At 39.3% G+C, this 17,332-nt stretch overlaps 1 protein-coding gene across 1 annotated transcript in view; it reads left to right on the top strand.

Moving 5' to 3' along the window:
- Nucleotides 1-208: 208 nt before the first annotated feature.
- The window catches only part of luzp2 (leucine zipper protein 2), a 105,185-nt gene continuing 88,061 nt past the window's right edge, over nt 209-17,332 (top strand). Inside the window, exon 1 of the mRNA XM_079466597.1 lies at nt 209-500. Within this exon, the coding sequence (XP_079322723.1) occupies nt 439-500 (62 nt within the window). The 5' untranslated portion in view covers nt 209-438. The remainder of the gene's footprint in view (nt 501-17,332) is intronic.

Genomic DNA, 17,332 nt, shown 5'->3' with positions numbered 1-17,332 from the left:
GCAGGTAATAACGCAAGACAGATGGATATCATGTGGGACGCACCAGCAGGTATTCATCTCACTGTAAAACACAGAAAAGAGAGGCAGAAAGCTACTGGCTGTATTGATGCTGACATCACCTTACCACCTCAAATCCTTCACTAGTCTTCCTTTCCCGGACCACCCAACCGCCCCCTCCCCCTAGTTCCTGGCCATTAATAAATCCATTAGTCTCCGCTATTTGAAACCGAAGAACCACATGCTTTCACATACACGCATCGCTTAAAGTGTTGCATCTGTCTGCTGCGGCGTGTGCGCCTGTGCACCAGAGAGAGAGAGAGAGGGAGAGAGAGCGGGTGAGCGAGCGAGGAGAGGGAGAGAGGAAGAGCGAAGGAAAAAGCAGACGATCGAGAGACAAGGGGGAAAGAGACGCCGAGTGCATGAGAGCAAGACAAAGCAATGAAATTCATCGGAGCTCTTTACCTACTGTTCCTCCTCCCCGCTTTGAGCTTCAACAGCAGGTAAGAGCCGATTTACAGCTCTGGCATAATCCATCCATCCATTCCTTCTGTCAGTCTGTCGGGGACACAATGGCTTGTGATTTTCATCTGTGACAGCCCAGTGTGGTTTGGGGTCACTGTCTGTGCTCACAAGTATGTGCATTGCCATGCGAGTGGACGAGAGACGCGGAGAGCAATTGAGACGGCACGGAGAGGCATGCTGAAAGATGCTTTAAAGCTCAACTTTTCCTCCTTCTGCTCCCAGGGCTTGGCTATAGCTCTGCAGACAAAACAGAGACGTTCCATTCTGGCATAGAGAGCGAGTAAAAGGAGCCAGTGGTTTTTGGCTTATAGAGGGTGTTTCGGTAGATCTGGCGATGGAGCAAGTTTTGTATCATTCAGAGCGACGGGATGTTTGGGTATGGCAGAATGCGTTTGTGCATGTATTTGCAGATAGAGTAATGCAGCGAGGGGAAGATTCAGAGACGGTGAATAAAGAGAGAAGCATATAGGCTATGCGAGGAGGAGTCTTGCCGAGTCAGGGAGTTTCAAGGATTGATCATTAATTTAACTACTGATAAAGTCATACCTCTTCCCTTTTTAAACCCTGAACCATTTTCTTCTGGGGGACAAAACCACTGCACACTGAAAGGTCAGAAAGCACATAGGCGAGCGTTAAGCATCCACTTCACAGTCATTTTGAGAAATGAAAAGCATATTAAAAGTGGATTTGTTCTGCAAATACTTCTGCCCTTTAGATTTGTCTGGGCAGTGGTCCCATGCTTCTAATGCAAACATTGAATAGTGATTTGGTCAAATATACAGACTTATTGTACACAACTGATTGTAAAACAGATGATCTCTGTTTGTTCAGGTGTCCTCGCTTAATGAGTAACTTTAAACTTGTGAGCGGTAATGAAAATCAGATGAGATTTGAATAGCATTTTTCTATGATATTTTACAGGACAGCAACATCTTAACTATATATTAACACTACTGTAAACATGTCTTCCAGGTTTAAAACAGAAATTATTGATTAAAAAGCTAAATGTAAAATGTCTCTAAAATAGTCCGATCTTTGGCTGTTAGTGGTGAATTAGTTAAATTAGTTAACACACATGGTTTCTACTTTAATGTTTTCTGTTCTACATTTACTATTATATCCAGTTTTCAATGTTTAAAAAAAGGCATGCAGCAGTATCATGTAGACATGTGGCACACTCTCAAACGGTTAACTACAGTATTAAGATCCAGTGCAGTGAAGCAGAAACAGAAACCTACAACCAATCAAGTACAGATGTAGACATGTGGTGGAGTAAAAAGCAACACTTGCCCTAATTTTCTCTTATTAACTCAAGACTGAGCATCATGAAGGCGGCCGTACGTTTCAGTCATCACAAGCATTTAAAACAAGCTTTTGAGATCTTGTAATGATGTGCCTCTACTGTAATTTGTTTAGATCTTGTTTTTCCATTCATGATGTTTGTATGTTTTTATATATGCCAGAGCAAGGTGCGCAGGTCTGTACAACATACGCCACATGTCTCTGGAATTAATGTACTCTGAAAGCAACCATGACCCATATTTTCAAGAATTGAACATTTTTAAGTTTAATTTTGAATTATTCAAATTTACACGGATCTGACAAAAACGGCAACAAATATATTTATTCTTAATCGAACATCCACAACGTTGGTGTTTGAAAGCATTTAACAAATGGTAACAAATGATCAAAAGCATCAAACAACTGAGTCAATCTAAATATTAACTTTCAGCAGAACACATACAGTAGTTCTACATATTATGTAGTTTGTTGTCATTTACTGGTTCGTTTTTTTCTCATTTAGATTCTTTAAAAGCGAGGTAATAAAGTGTGGCTTTCATTTAGGAATACAGAATTCCAACTCAGCAGTAAACAGCACTCACGCCGATAGCAAATGCTCACAATGTACACCAACAGTTCATCAATTCTGCTTACCGGTCTGCCCAGCTCAACTGACGACCGTATTGAACTACATATGTATAAATCAGCGAGCCATACTATTCAGCATTTTGTAAAGAGAAATGATTACATTATGCTGCATAAGCATTCAACGTTTCAGGAAGCCTTCTCAAAACAGAACTGTACTCAATGATTTCATCAGATCCTCATAAACACTGCACAAATGGCTGTTGTTGGCCCTATCGGTAGTGGATTCCTTCCAATACCACATTTGCATGGCATGGCCGTTGGGCGATCCTACTGGAAGCTAGCGGTTTGTCTGATGATGATGATGCTGTATTTAATTTTAAAGGCATGACCTTGCCACAGACCCATAAGCAGAAGATATTTGATGGTGGAAGAAAAAGACCATTCCTGTGTTCATTGTCGCACCTGTAGGTTTGCACTGCATTTTGTCTACTAATACTGCACATGTCAGATTTTTTCAGGCGTTGATAAGAGGCCATGCACTTTTACATGGAATTCTTGTACCTTATGTATCATGCATCACCATTAAAATATTCTATATACAGTATGTCAGGGTTGGGCCAATAGACATCCGTTGCCGATGGCTGACAGCAATCATGATGTTGGGCCTGCATCGTGATTCTCCTGCCTGACGAAATGTTCGTCACCAGGAGGGTCTGCGGTCGTCCAAGACAAATGTTGACAACCGACTGAGTCCACAGTATGACATTCTGCGCATGTGTCAAGCTCGTCCATTCGCCCTTATCTGAGGTTGAGTGTGATTTGTAATCTGTGTACACGAGACTGAGACGGACGTAGAAAGCGATAGCAAACAGTGAATTGTAGTAATGCACTCACGGTGTGTGTGTGTAAACTTGTCAATGACGACCTGAACGGTGCGCATCCGCAATGGCAGCGGGAAACATCAGTGACCCGTGACCAGCACTTGTGACTAATAACACAGGCACCAACACAAGCTTATTTTTCGAAACTGATATAACCCCAGCCTTATTAATAATACTTAATAATACTAATTAATAATGGTATGGATACTTGAATTAACCCAGATACATAGTTTGCTCATCTGCACTACGTCTCGGACTCTGAACGTCTGTAATACGTCTGCTAAAGATCTGGAAACATCTGCTGCGTAAAAACATCTGCTAAACATCATGTTCATCCATTCTAAATCATAAACATCTTACAGACATCTTCTAGATGCAGATGAGCAAACTATGTATTGGAGATGTCTTGCATGAGGCCTAGAAGGTTGTTTGGGGTTGACGTATTGAGATCATGACCAGCCAACAATTTTCTTTAGTGGGGCGAGTATACTTAGTATTACTGTCTATTTTACAAAGGTTTCTATTCAAATCGAAGTAATTCTCACAGTTATCAATGCTCCTGTGTGTCATGCTGCTTAAATGTATCTGTGAGAGTCTTTCTCATAAAGCTCAGACAGGTTGTTAAATGTCTCTTATCACTCGCTCTGTATTGTGGGTCTGGGTTTCAGTTCCTCCTCGGCTCACTGTTACAACTGTCAGTGCTCCTCAGTTCCGCTCGCACGCCTACAGCGTCTCCCTCAGGATCTCGCTCTTTCTCTCTGATGGCTCAAACTTTGATGTAGGGAACCGTGGAAGCCTCTTCTGCCAAACCTTTGCCTCCAGTGGAGTGACTGAAATGTCAAAAAGAGCATTGTGCGAAGTTATAAATGAAAGGGTGGGAACCCCCATTCTCAACCTGTATCAAGAATAGTGTTTAGACCATGCAATTGCTGGGATACTATGTTTTTGCTTTCATCATGCGAAGCCTTGGAGGCAGTGTTGTCATGTGGGAAAAGACTGGGAAGACAAACTCATTGCTGTGTGGATCAATGGTGGCTGGCGGAGGGGGTCATACGTCTCATAGCTTTGCTCCGTGGACTCGATCATTAACCATAAATCTCTCATTTAATGGGTCGAACATTCTCACTAATATCTTTGTGCTCCGGCAACTAGGATGCGATAAAATATTCCGTTCTTGCTTTGGGTGAATACCGACCTTGAATAATGCTTTGTGGTAGTCATGGCAACCGTGATTGTTCCCTTGATAGGAATAGTTTTGTCTGTAAGTGTACTAGCAGAATTTGCTGTGAACACAGTGATGAGTGACTGTCATGTGATTTTCTGTCCTTTGTGTGCTTTGTTTTTGTTACAGATTTTGTTTTATTTGTTGTTTCTCCAAGAGAGCAATGGAACCCAGGGAGAGGAAATTGAGTTGTTTTCTTCTCAGCTTCTCAGACCCCAGTTATCTTCAGGGTAGCTATCTCCTTTTAGAAGAAATCTCCAAACAATATCTCAAATGGTGTTGCCAAGATACGGAAGTCTGAATACCAAAGTATTCCGATGTCAGAGATTCGATATGAACTTCCAAGACCAAATTTTCAACATGAATGTGGAAAATTCTAAATGTACTGTATGTCCACAGTTGTCTCGATTGTGGGTATTTTTATTTCTCCTACAGAATTTATTAACATAAAATACCAAGTTACTTTAATAAAGCAACAGAAAACTTTGTTTCGTCAACCTCTTTATCTGGTATGACAAATCATTTTTTTGCATTAATCACTTTACTATTGTTGTTAATTCATGTTAAACCAGATGAACACAATTAAACTTTTTCAAAAGATTGGGGTTTGAGAAGAATTTGTTTCCTTTTCCTCCTTTTTCATTTTTATTTCTTCCACTTTATTCTCTAGCAGCATCTTGGGGGTTAAGCACCTGAAATGAAAAAAGAAGTTTTGAAATATCCAGCTTGACGCAATCGCTTTCATCTGACAGACTCTTGCACTATGTGTCACTGATAGATTCGAAAGAATATGAAACTCTCAACTGTGCTTATATCTCAACTCTGCTTTTAAAGCCGTTCAGAGCTGCGAGAAACACGTGCTAGGCTGGAGAATAGAACAGATTTGCTGGCAGATCCAGAGGTGCCCATGCATGACCGCGCCCAGAGTGCTTGGCATCGTGAGCAGTAAAAGGAAAAGGTCCAACATTTTCTGAGCTCACCTGCGTGATGCAACCACCTTACGCGCTTCTTTCTGTCCTCAGGTCACATCTGTGGTGTGCGTCGTTGAGGGGAGCTTCCATTACAAGCTGTGATTACATTTTGGGTTTATTTATGATGCAAGATTCCTTTAATTCATATTTTAACAGGCTGAATGAGCCCCGATTGTGGTATATTAATGTGTGGCAAAAAAGCTAAATGTTGGGCCTGGGTAACAGTTTTAACTGTTTTAACCTGCCCTACATAGTAAGCATTAATAAGGAATAAAACGTTTCAGCAATTACAGCTTTCTGTGGTTAGTTGAGCCCATAGCTATTTGCAAGCATGGTGTTGGAGGGGGATGGTGCCTTTGATTAAATTAGCCAATGAGAAAGAGAGATTCAAGAGTGATGCTCTGAATGCAAGGACGATGTCATAATGTGTGAACATATGCATGCAGATTGGGGAAAATCGGACGTTCCTGAGGAGAGGCTGCGTTGTCCTGCACTCTTGCCTTGACTGAGAGCGAACATTGAAATGCGAGGGGCATACTGTAATCACAGCGTCATGGCAACCAAGCAGGCTGTCTAAGAGTCGCAAAGTAAATGAACAAAAACCTCACTTTGCTACCACAAATATTAAGGTAATGGATTCACCTGGTGGTATTTGAGAACAATCACTATTTACAAGAAATGTCAATATTCCATAATCTAATTTGAGTGTCAGTATCAGGATAATTTTGTATGAAGAGGGGTAAGCGCCTATTCCCAAAAATTTGACTGAGAAACAATCGGCAGTAAAAGGTTAAAGAAAGGGTGCCAGCAGGATACCAGGGTCTCCTTGTTTCCCTTGAGCTCATTTTGTTCTCATTGAGTCTGCGAATTAGCCTGGAAGGGTCAAACTGGTAAAAACACACGGACCAATTACAGAGTAAACAGCTCACCCACTCGGACATCACCACATTTGGTCCACCTAATATTGAATTAACTTGAAATGACTTGGAATAACATTAAAACGATCTGTCACTGAGATGGTGAGAATTTGTAAAGCTTGGTTAAATTAAAGCTGCACCCCTGTGACTGTGACCTTCTCGATGTCCGTCCTGCTGTGTTGGCAAAGAATTGGATGACTTATGGTCTAAAAAGGTGACTAACAGTTAGTAGTAAAAAACAAACAATATGATGTTGCCTTCTGAAACCTTGGATGTCCAAATTTGCAGTTTTCCAGGAAATGTAAAAAACACTGTTCTTTTTAAATGTTTAAATATGTTACTGTCAAAGCTTACTTGACATAAATCCTTTTTTGTTAGAAATTTCCTAAACCCAGTCATAAAGGGAGAATAATGGATAATGATTTATGGCAAAAAATTAAAATCACAAAATATGGAGTTACAAGGTTTATAAAGAACAGCAGTTATTATACATTTGAAGGCTTTCAGATCATGGCACTGAGAAAAATCGGCATAAATAATTTACCAAATCTTTTGAACATTTTGAAAAGTAGTCTTTGTGATGTGTCGACCTTTAGATCATGTTTTAGTAGCGTTTGCTCATTTCCATGTCAAAACAGGAATTTCAGCCATTTATTCACATTCGATTTGGAAATCAAATGTGCAAAATTATGCAAATCTTTTAGATAGCACATTAAGTGGGAAGTTTTTCTTCATAAACGCAGCAATTGTTTGATTAATTTAAATGCTTGAATCTGCTTTAGACATACGTTTCATTTGATAACATCATTGCACTTTTTATTTTCAAGAAAAAGTTTTATTAGTAAAGCTTTTTTAAGTAAAGTGTGCAATTGGTCCTGGGATCAAAACATGCATGGTATAAAGGCTTTTTGATAATAAAACTAAATTGCATCTATATGTCAGCAGATGTAAATCAGGAGCAAGAGTGCATTTTTTGCATTTTATTTTATGGCCTCATTGAAATGGAGAGCAGACAGTGGATGAGTTATTGAGGTGAAGAATGTTTGTGTGAGAGAAAAAAAAAATATAAAAAATCTACGGATAAGACAAATGGCCTCTTTTTTTTAGACACCCGCGTGCAGCGCTGTTCAGTATGCGTGTAGGTTTGCAAGCAAGTGGTGTCAATCAATGTCATAAGTGGTCTTCTTATATAGACCGAGGATGTCGTACATCATAACCGTAGGCACTTTTAGCCAGCTTCAGGAGATGATTTTACATTGTGTGCCACATGCTGACACATGAATGTATGCGGAATTCTCTACCAGATATAATATCAGAAATCTTAAAGGCATGCATTATAAACACTCTAACAGGATTGTGTGGAACATACAAATAAATAAGAAACACAAGTGCTTTGGAAAAAGAAGAGAGAAAATGACTGCAGGGGATTTGTCAAAGGGATTTGATGTATGTCTTTCCCAGTGGTTTGCCGTTTGGAGCTGTACATCAGCAGGACTTCCACTGAGAGAGTGGGTAAAGGTGGAGTGTTTTTCACTTTTTTAAAAGTTAATGCCCACAGGAGTGAGTTGGATTATATTGTCTGGGTGTTCAGCATTTAAATTTCGCAGACATTGAAGCATGTCTGGTTCTTGTCGGCGTACAAGTAAATTGAACTGTCAAAAAAACTCACAGTTTAGGACCGTGCACAAAAACCTCGGGAACCCTCCAACTCGCACTGAAAAGAATGTAATAAACACTTTGTTGTGGCATCCAAAAGAACCTCCATTTTCAGTCAAAGCAGAGTGGGAGGCTATTTATTTGGATACTGGACGTCTTTCAGTTGCTCAAATGAATATAGATTCTCCAGCAAAAGCGCTTGCCACTGTTGTGCTGACGTAATTGAGAAAAAGACAATAGCATCTTGGGTCTGTTCAGAGAATTTGCAAGCCAGCATGAAGAGCTGCCTTTTATTTATTTATTTCTTTAGTGAACGCTATGATTGGCTAATTCCAAATTCCGAACACTCATCTGATCTCATATGGAGCATAAGCAAAGCTTGTCCTTGGTTCAGGCTGCAGCTATTAGAGAGAAGAAATGTTAAAACTAACCAATGTTTCTGTTCCTTTTCTCATTCTCTCGGGGTCAAGTCGCTTCTTTTTGCTGTCATCTTAATTTTGAGAGTAATTGTTATGTACGTCTAGATTGGTGATGAACTGGAAAGTTCATGAATAGAAGCTGGTAAAAAACCCTGGGGCGGAATAAACATTTTTGTTGTTTTCCGCTGGACTCACTTGAGTGCGCCACATTTGTACCAGTGTTTCTGAGGAAAGTTTGTCTTTTATAAGGGATTTGAGCGAAATGCATTGCTAGAGGCAACATATAAAGGTCACAGAATATAAATGAATTTGTCTGCCTCAACAGCTTTACACTCGTGGATTTTTCATGAAATGCTACGTTGAATATTTAAATTAGTTGATTGCTTATAAACTATTGACTGTATTATGTAGCATAGGTATATATATGATGTACCCACATAATCTATATATTAACACAGAAAATAACTGGTTATTTAATTAATAATTGAAGCATTAAAACAGTATATTGGTATATTTAACTGTTGCATGGCTACGAAAAGCAATGTTTATTTTTAGACATTTTTATTGAAGAAATGATTACAGAGATTAATAATTGCAGAGACCTTAGCATCATGGAAGCTCGGACACTTTATAGACTTTATATGTTTCATCCGATGCGTGTGCCTGGCCCATGCAAATAACAATTTATTTTATATTTAATTGACATGAATGTTTTATATTAATATTTTATTGTATATTATTTGTATTAAATTAAATGAATATTACTCAACCGTTATTGATTCTTAGCTGATGTCTACTGAAAGTGACGTAAAGTACATATTGTTGTACTGTACATGTATATGTTGTTCCTGAAACCGTATATAGACTCTGGGAATCTGTGGTCTTTGGAGCACGATCATATGTTTTAGTTTGATTTACTTTGATTTTCACTGCAGTGATGGTTACACCGTGTCTACAACGGACGCGACACGCAAGTCGTGGGATGGCAACCCGCTTATTCTCAATTGTTTTGTTGCGCCGTGCCGTGCCGCATCCAGTGTGGACAAAATTTGAAATTATAATGGGTTCTAATGCGTTTCTATTGTGTTTTGTCGTGTCGTGTTGAGGCCGGTGCAGACACGGTGTTAGGTTTAGTGGTGGGGTTAGGGAGGGGCTTCAATCCTTTTCCAATAACCGTGTCTTTTTGTACAATTCACATTGTTCATATTAACAAATTCATAAAAATGATCCACCTCAAAAATAATTATGTATTCCTGTGAGATTAGGTTGGCACACCATAAATATCATGTTGAAAACTGTTTGTTCAACTCAATTGTTCAACTCAAAATCGTGCTTTTTCTGGCCGGCACATTTCATTGTTGCATCTTCTAAATCACCTTTGGAGTGTAAGGTCAGTTCCATTTTTCCGTGTGGGAAAAAATTCTATGTTTATCATTCTTATTGATTTATGAGAAATTATGATTTATGGTGTGGATGGAATCAATCCGAGGTCTGGATCTAATTGGTGACCTCTGATCCACACCAATACTGTTATTGTTGCAGTAAATTTGAAGTTGCCCTTCCTCAGAGGAATTCTGCCGTTGCAGGTAAATTACTCTAAAATGCTGTTTTCCCTTGACTTGTCTTTTTTTGATCCTGAGCTTTAATAAAGCCCTGATTATAAAATCAAACACCCCCTTAGGACCCTGCGGATCTGCCTTGTTCTTTTCATTTTGAACTTTATGCATGCTTTAGACGAAAGGGAAAGTAACCTTGACCGCCTCTCTCGAAGAAAAATGGCCGGCTGTCAGTCAAACATTAATCTCCCAGCATCTATGCGACCCGAGGCGTGTCAGGACAAGGCTAGAGGGAAGGGTGGGCTTGTGTGTCTCTGTGTGTGTGTGTGTTTACAGATGTGCATGTATTGACGTTTGGAGATCTAAGGAGGATGAGAGTCCCAAAGTTTCAGGTCGTTTGTGGATTTTATTTGGCTGTCAATCAAATCATCAAGATTGATCGGGGTCCAGGGAGCGGAGTGGCTTTTTCCCAGTATGGATTGTGACAGTGAACAATACTGTGATGCACTGACATAAGCAGTTTGCTAGAATGTCACATAGTTTTATTTTAAAAGGACAGTGGACGACTGACCGATCCTAATACTGAATTATTTAATAGTCTAAAAGTTTTTAGCCTCCTTTCAAACGACGTCCTCCAACAGCCTCAGTTATGTGCGTTTATTTGTAGCAAATCAAGCCAGGCGGTTTGAAAGCATTAGCTGATTGAGAAGGCAAACTGCAAAGTCTTTCCACTACCAAAGATATATGGGTCTAAATGTATACAAGCTTTTCTGCATTTAGGTGCATTTCCACAGGCTCTCAGAGTAAATTAAACCGAAATAAATGATGTCTGTAAAACCAAAATATCATGACTTCCAATCTACCTTTTAGTCTGACTAATGCATGTTTTTTCTTCGCTTTCGTTATGAGTTCCAGCTTTAGACTGATCCGACGGAGAACGCCATGATGAGGACATTTTCGAAATCTTGAGCTGTTTTCTTAAAAAAGACAGTAGGAATAACTAACGTTGTACAACTTTTGAGCCATCTCTCAGGAGCGTCCGTGCAGGGTGTGGTTTAATGGATCGAATCTGATGCCTCTATTTATGCAACCAATTTTAGTGGAGTGGCGTGAATAATTTACGAGGAGAAAGATGGCAGGAGCAACAACAGACTATATCCTGGTGTTTATGTCAAGCAGCCGTCCATCCAGGAACGCTTCTTATAAATCACAATTGGATCTCAGTCTTGGCCTCCTTATGGTTTTGTCTTGTCTCTCTCCTTTAATAGTAATTGGTCCCCCTTGGAACCGAAAAGAAGGGGCAGAGATGCGTAACTCACTAGTGATTACTCGGATTAAAGAGTGCAAAGACTTGGTCAGGCTTGTGCAAAGACAAGTTCATGAATAATACATGCTACAAATCTATCGCTCTGATCATGAAGGGAGAATGGCCCCGGGCCGAAGGGAGACTGTATTTACGTTCAAGACTGGAGGGGCCCATAACTGGATGAGCAAAACTGATGTCTTTGCCTTGAGTTTTTCATAGCATGTTTTTTTCTAAGGTAAAAGAAGGCAGTTAAGAGTGTTGATGGGAAAGCGACGTGATGCAACTCTGCATCCAGTGTGGACAAAATGTTTAATTAAAATAGGTTCTAATGCGTTCTATTGTCTTTTGTCTCTTCGCATTGCACCACGTCCGGTCTAGACAAGCTGTAAGTAATCGTGCATTTGTTTACAATTCACAGCTTACAAATTCATACGATTAAGACACCTTGTAAAATAGTTACGAATAAGGTTGGAAAGCAAAAGACAGTACTGACATAAACCTAAACTAATGCTAGAAAGTGTGAAATCTAAAAGGAATGAATAACGTTGAAATAACGTTGTCCAACAGTGACACTTGGGGAATAGTATAAGATGCTGACAGATCTTTGCAGGAGATCTTCGAAAGATCTGTCTCTTTTCATAATGGCTGCAAAGAAATGCGACAGAAAAATCTATTTTGATGTAGCACGTTGTATAGCACCCCCTGTAGCACCCTTAAATATCTGCCTTTTGTTCACCAGTTTATGTTAACCCCTAATACCTCAACCTTTAAATCTGCCACTTTCCCATGCCTTATTTCATTTCCAAAATGTCATATTTGCTTCTGCCGCTCCCTCCCTACATAAATCTGAATTCCTTATCAGGATATCCGCTACACCCCGAATGACATTGAGGAATGAATACCGTTATTTTTATCTAATCTCTTTCACAAAGCATATTCTGTGTCTGCCTCCATCTCCTCTGACAGAGAAGCCGCTTGCATTAGCGCTGTATCTAGCTTCTGCACCGCCCTGACACCTCTCTGTGATAAGCCCCAACCCCCCCTACCCACAACCCCGGACCCACCCCACCCCCAGTGTGCGCATCAGTGGAGAGGGTGTATTCTGACACCAATAAAATAGCCAGCCAATAGTGCCGCAGTGGTACATTTATCTTTTCAAGACGATATTTCCATTCTTGGTTTTTCGGACCTTTTCTCAGCTCGGTCTATAGATCTATTTCCGCCACACCAGAGCAACTTCCCGCGTTGATTCTCTCTAAGAAAATGCCGGATCGAGACCAAACTGAGACGAGCGGCAAATCCATCCAGTTGTTTATAGGCTAGAACGTGCCTACACAGCGTGAGAGCAGCTCTCGGCTGGTGCTGCGATCTGAACTGCTATGTTAAATCAAATGCCTCATTTGGTTTGAAAGTTTTTCGGAGAAATTATGATTTTTTTTCACAGTTCTGCACTACGGGAGTTTTGCTGTGAAAAGCGTATCTTTGAGGAAGTAGTATTGGCAGGGCTCTGATGTACCATAAACACATTTGTAATTTTTCTTTTTTGTATTGATTTTAAACAGTAGATTACTACTGGGATGTTGTTGGTAATGAGAAACCACTCAGTGGTATATGGCTTTGGCAGTGACTTTATAGCTGGCATTGCCAGTGCAACAGTATGTGTTTATGTGTGTCTGCATCTGTCAGCAGTGTTTGTGCTAACAAGTGTTTACTGTGTGCTTCCTGTGTCTACATGCAGCTTCAAGAACGCAAATGTCGGCATAAACCCAGTGGGGCTCGAGTCCACATTGAAAATCTGGGATGGGAAATCTATTTTAAACATGCAAATAAACTGAATGTTTTTGGATTTAAAAAATGCAAAACAACAAAATATGATTGAATGAATTAAAGAAGTAAGAAGTAAAGAAAGATTATGGCACTACTAACCAAATGTGAGCATATTGTGACATGTATTCACCTAGATAATTTAAATAAAAACATAATTTATTCCCCCTTATGTCATGTCAACCATTTATGAATTTCTTTTTTTCTACAGAACACTAAAGTAGGTCATTTAAATATCGTTGATGAACAAACAACATTTGACACCATTGACTTCCATTGTATAGACACAAAACCATGCTGAAACATCTCTCAAAATATCTTCTTTTGTGTTCCACAAGAGTCATATACAGGTTTTTAACAACATCGCGGTGAATAAATTATGACATTGAATCATCCCTTGAACTCTTTTGTTGTCAGATTTCCTTGCATCAAGTGAAGCACACAAGATGATCTGTAAAAGACCACAACAAAAACAAAACCGTTATGTAGCTAAGATTCCGATTCCTGGACCACAGCTGAATGTGTGCCCATACGCCTGCTTGCACCAGCTTTTGTGCATTTGTTTGACACTCCGAGCCCTGGGGGTGCTGGGAACCGCTGGTTTCTGTGGTGAAGGTTGACGTGGTGCTAGACTCCGGTCAGCAGGGCTGGTGGTGAAACGTTTTTATGTTGCCGAAGTCCACAGCGGCCATTCGCCTGGCCCGCCTGTCGGAGGCTCTCCTGGCTGGGCTCGCGCCCGTGACGACGCTGACAGAATGACAGCAGGGGTGCGGAGGGGTGAATGTCAATGTGGGCAAGTGCTGGTTCCGCATGATCTGGGGCGCACACTTACTCAGACACACAAATACACGCACGCTCGCTCGCTCGCACACACATATTTTCATATCAAGTTTATTGAAGGAGTGCAGAAACATGAGGTGTTACAATAGAGAGCACTTGAGTTGAGAATTTATTCTAAAGGCTCCTGGCAAAGCAGAACCAAAACCAACCATTTTGCAGACCAATCGGGACCACTGTTGTAACTGAGTGTTACATTTTAGGTCTGGCCCAGAAGCATTTCCGGTTTCATTTTTAAATATAACATATCGCTTCTGTCCTTGTGAAACGTCTTCTACATATTTTGCGATTTTGATTATCAGTCATCCATGATGTTTGACACAAAGTTTCGCAAACATCTAACTAATGTAAAGTATTAATAAGTGCACGTCAACTTTGACAACACAGAATGAAATCATTTAAAAGGTACAGTTTTTTTCCATTTCCAGAAAAGCAGCAAATGGAAGTTATCTAAGGAGAGCAATAACGAAATTTGTTTAACGATTTGATTCGGTTATGTTCTGTTTAATTTTGTTCAAATGTTTGCGTAGTGTTAAAAACTGAAAGAGATACAATATTTACATCAAATATTTACATTTTGACACGATGCACTGTCGATTTTCATTTTATTTGAAACATTATAATGTGGTATGGACACTGACATTTGAAATTTAGCTACCGTAGCTGAACTATGGCTGTCACAGTGTTAGATTTTAACTACACAGGTATCATGTTATTAAAATGGTTTTGTAAATAATATCAATATATTTATTTATATATCTACTATGAACCATTTTTTCCTCACACATTTTTTAAAAATCATTTTTTAAGTATTGTCCAAATTTGAGACAAGTGTATTCAGTATTTTTATGAATAAAAATACAACTTGCATATTTCGTCTGTTATAAAAAGCAACCAAAGAAGCATGATGTCTGTCAGTCGGTGTGCCTATGAATATCAATGAATTACTGACCATGGAAATGGAAACAAAACCTCACGGGCTTATACAGTAATGTATGAAGATTTTGCGTCGAGCTTTGCCAAGCAGAACAGCAGTTATTATTATGAAATGACAAGAGGTTGTGGGGGCATGGCTCAATCTGTTGGTGTGGCCTAGTTAGGCTGTCATAAGATTGCCTGCAGATGTGAGGAAAGACGTGACTAATCAGGTGTGCAGACATTGTAGGCACCAATGGATACTACAGTATCTACAATATGCTTCCTTCAATATGCAAACAGATGGTGGCATCTCATGAACGTGTTATGACTTAAGGTTTATGAACACAGCCCAGAGCACACGTGGCTGTTTTTCACTATACGCATTGCTGAGCATATTTAGCAGCATACACAGATGCTTGTTCTGAACCTTTTTCCATTTTCGGTTCACTCATTCACATACAGCCAATTGCCACATGGGTGAATTAATGTGTCACACACACACACATACACACGCACACACACACCTGCAGGCTGAAAGAATGCCCATAATCACACTCTCCTCGACTGTGATGTTCACAATCCATTAACATTTGTGCCAGTCAGGATGTAGGGCATCTCTTGGAACATGAGTGTATCTGCGAAAGCAGCCTCTCTCTCTCTCTCTCTCTCTCTCTCTTAATCTCTTTTTCTTGCTCTCTCTTACCTAGCCCGCTTTGGAGGCTGAGTGAGCTATTTAAAGCTTTTTATTGACAAGTTTGTCATTTTTGCAAACTGATGCCACAGCATGAACTGTGCATATGTTAACTTAATATACATCTTGGCTATTCGTGGGGGATCTGATTCATCCTACAAAGCATACGATCTGAAAATCTATTCTTTGTATGGATGCTCGATACATCATGTTAATATAAGCTAGATGAACAAGACTATTGTGCTTTCATATGGTCTTGTTGGATGCTGGGAGTGAAGTGTTAACATCTTGATTAATCATAATGGAAATGCAATTTACATGCACAACGGAAGAAGACCAGCTGTTCTCGCGCCTGTCTCGAGATGCTAACTGTTCTGAGCTTTGGGACAAGCTGTTCTGAATTGAAATGTGGTAATACACATTCCTCTGGTCTTATTTTTGTGGGAGGTCTTGTGAGAGGTCGTTAAAACATTCACTTTTAACTCCTACTAGGCTTTTCTGTCATTGCAAGGTGAACCGAGTGCTTTCTGTGACATCACTAAATATAATTCCCAAAATTAAGACTAAATAGACTTCCCAAACATTGGTCAGGTAAATAGCTCCACCCCAAACTGTTGCGCTGTTCTGGATTGAAATAGAGCAACGTTTTACGTTGGAAAATTAGGAAATAATCCTATGAATGTCTTATAATTATAGAACAGTGCTGTGCAAATTAAAATTCAAACAAAATGACAGATAAAAATGATTTGTGTAATTCTTTAATACGTTATCTTGTCTCTATAACTTAATCCAAAAATGAATGCGCTGTTTCACTAAAATAATTTCAATGCTCTCAATATTTTTTGAGTCCCAAATGTATGTTTAACCACATTTCAAAATGTTTAATTAAAATGTGCTAATATTAACATAACAATGAATGCTCTTTTTATGTGAACAAGAACCATATTCTCCATAGTTCTGTAACATGTATGATTTCCCAAAGTATTTTCAAATGTTTAAATAATAATACAAAAGTTTCTTTTTTAGCCAAAGACAATTCTAGCAGTTTACATAGTATGTCTATGCACAAACCCATACACCTGAACAATATTTATGCCATAATAATCCATGCAATATCTGAAATCTTCTATGTCCACCTTAGTTCAGCTGTTGTTTGTTTTGCAAGAGTGTGTGAGATTTCTAGGATTTCAGCTGGAGAAGAGCCTGGGAAAGCTTTCATTTCAACACTCCTAAAAATACAATAATACCGTAGGCTAGCAAAACCAACACCAAATCCTTAGACTGATAAATGCTTACATCAGACCAAGAACTGTTGAGATTTTCAGAAAGTGTTTCTTTTTTTGATCTTACCAAAATTGGCATGGATGTGTTGCTTCTTGCGCAAGGGATTTCTCATTTGCTGTAATTCGAGGTTTTATTAAACCTATTATATAACTAATTGTATGAAAACACAATGCCATAAATAACCTTGTCAAGCAAACATCAGATAATAGTTCAATAATCCACGTTAGTTTGAATGTGTCGAATCCAAAACTGAGCTTTGTAAATGTTTATCTTACATATACTTTTTACAAATAAGCAACAAATCAATATTTTTTCAAGGTAATTTGACCGAAGAACATCTTTTTCTCTTTTTAAAGTTATTCACATTGATCGGTTTATCCAGTGTAAATGGTTAGTTTGGTGGTTGAGCTAAAGAAGCAAATCAGAACAGCTGTGGTTGCCGTGGCCTTGGTAGTCTTA

The sequence above is a fragment of the Barbatula barbatula genome (genome assembly GCF_947034865.1).
Source record: "Barbatula barbatula genome assembly, chromosome: 10".
In the NCBI taxonomy this organism is placed as follows: Eukaryota; Metazoa; Chordata; class Actinopteri; order Cypriniformes; family Nemacheilidae; genus Barbatula; species Barbatula barbatula.
The sequence above is the reverse complement of the archived record's forward strand: the minus strand, read 5'-3'. Positions and strand labels throughout refer to the sequence as shown.